This window comes from Pterocles gutturalis, unplaced genomic scaffold (genome assembly GCF_000699245.1).
Source record: "Pterocles gutturalis isolate BGI_N339 unplaced genomic scaffold, ASM69924v1 scaffold15202, whole genome shotgun sequence".
Lineage (NCBI taxonomy): Eukaryota > Metazoa > Chordata > Aves > Pterocliformes > Pteroclidae > Pterocles > Pterocles gutturalis.
The window spans coordinates 1-792 of NW_010113001.1; the positions used below are offsets into that span (position 1 = coordinate 1).

Consider the following 792-nt stretch of genomic DNA (forward strand, 5'->3'; position numbering starts at 1 on the left):
ACGCGGCAGGACTGGGCTGTCGGGCTGCGGTTGGTGACGCTGGGGACAACAGCTCTGATCCCTTCGCCTTTTGCTTTGTCCCCAGAATGGCTTTGCCGTGGTGCGGCCGCCTGGACATCACGCCGATCCTTCCACCGCCATGTAAGGAAGGGCCCCTTCCCACGCTGCAGGGCTTTGGGCAGCCACATGGGAAACCCCAAAAAACATTTTTTTGGCTCAAAATCACCCCTCGCTCCAGACTAACCCTGGGATCCATCCGTATCCCGGCCGGAGGCGGCGGGGAGGGAGCACCCAGCCTTTGGGGAGCGGAGCCTTCACCAGCTCCATCTCCCGCTTTGCAGGGGATTCTGCTTCTTTAACTCGGTGGCCATCGCCGCCAGGCAGCTGCAGCAGAAAGGGAAACTCGGCAAGATCCTCATTGTGGACTGGGTGAGTCCCCTCTGTCCCCCAGCGTGTCCCTGCTCCTCCCCAGGACGTCCCCAGGAGTGGCTGCGCCTCCTCCCAGCTCCGGTTTGGAGCGGAGAGCGGCAGAACCTCCTCCTTCGGGGACCAGGAAGGAGCCCGGCTGGGAACCCCGCGGCGTGGCAGGATGGGGGAGCAGGAGCAGATCCTGGGGATGGGGGGACCAGGTCCTGGAGCAGGATGGAGATCCAGCTGCTTTTAGCTCCGTTAGACTGAAAAAAAGGCAAACTTTTCCAACCTCTCTCCCCATCTAGGACGTTCACCACGGCAACGGGACTCAGCAGATCTTCTACAGAGACCCCGACGTTCTCTACATCTCTTTGCATCGTC

At 61.4% G+C, this 792-nt stretch overlaps 1 protein-coding gene across 1 annotated transcript in view; it reads left to right on the forward strand.

Annotated features, from left to right (window-relative positions):
- Positions 1 to 85: 85 nt before the first annotated feature.
- The window catches only part of LOC104462372 (histone deacetylase 7-like), a gene marked incomplete at its 5' end in the record, with an annotated part of 2,948 nt that continues 2,241 nt past the window's right edge, over positions 86 to 792 (forward strand). The window contains 3 exons of the mRNA XM_010074288.1: positions 86 to 141; positions 342 to 429; positions 717 to 789. Of these exons, the coding sequence (XP_010072590.1) occupies positions 86 to 141; positions 342 to 429; positions 717 to 789 (217 nt within the window). The remainder of the gene's footprint in view (positions 142 to 341; positions 430 to 716; positions 790 to 792) is intronic.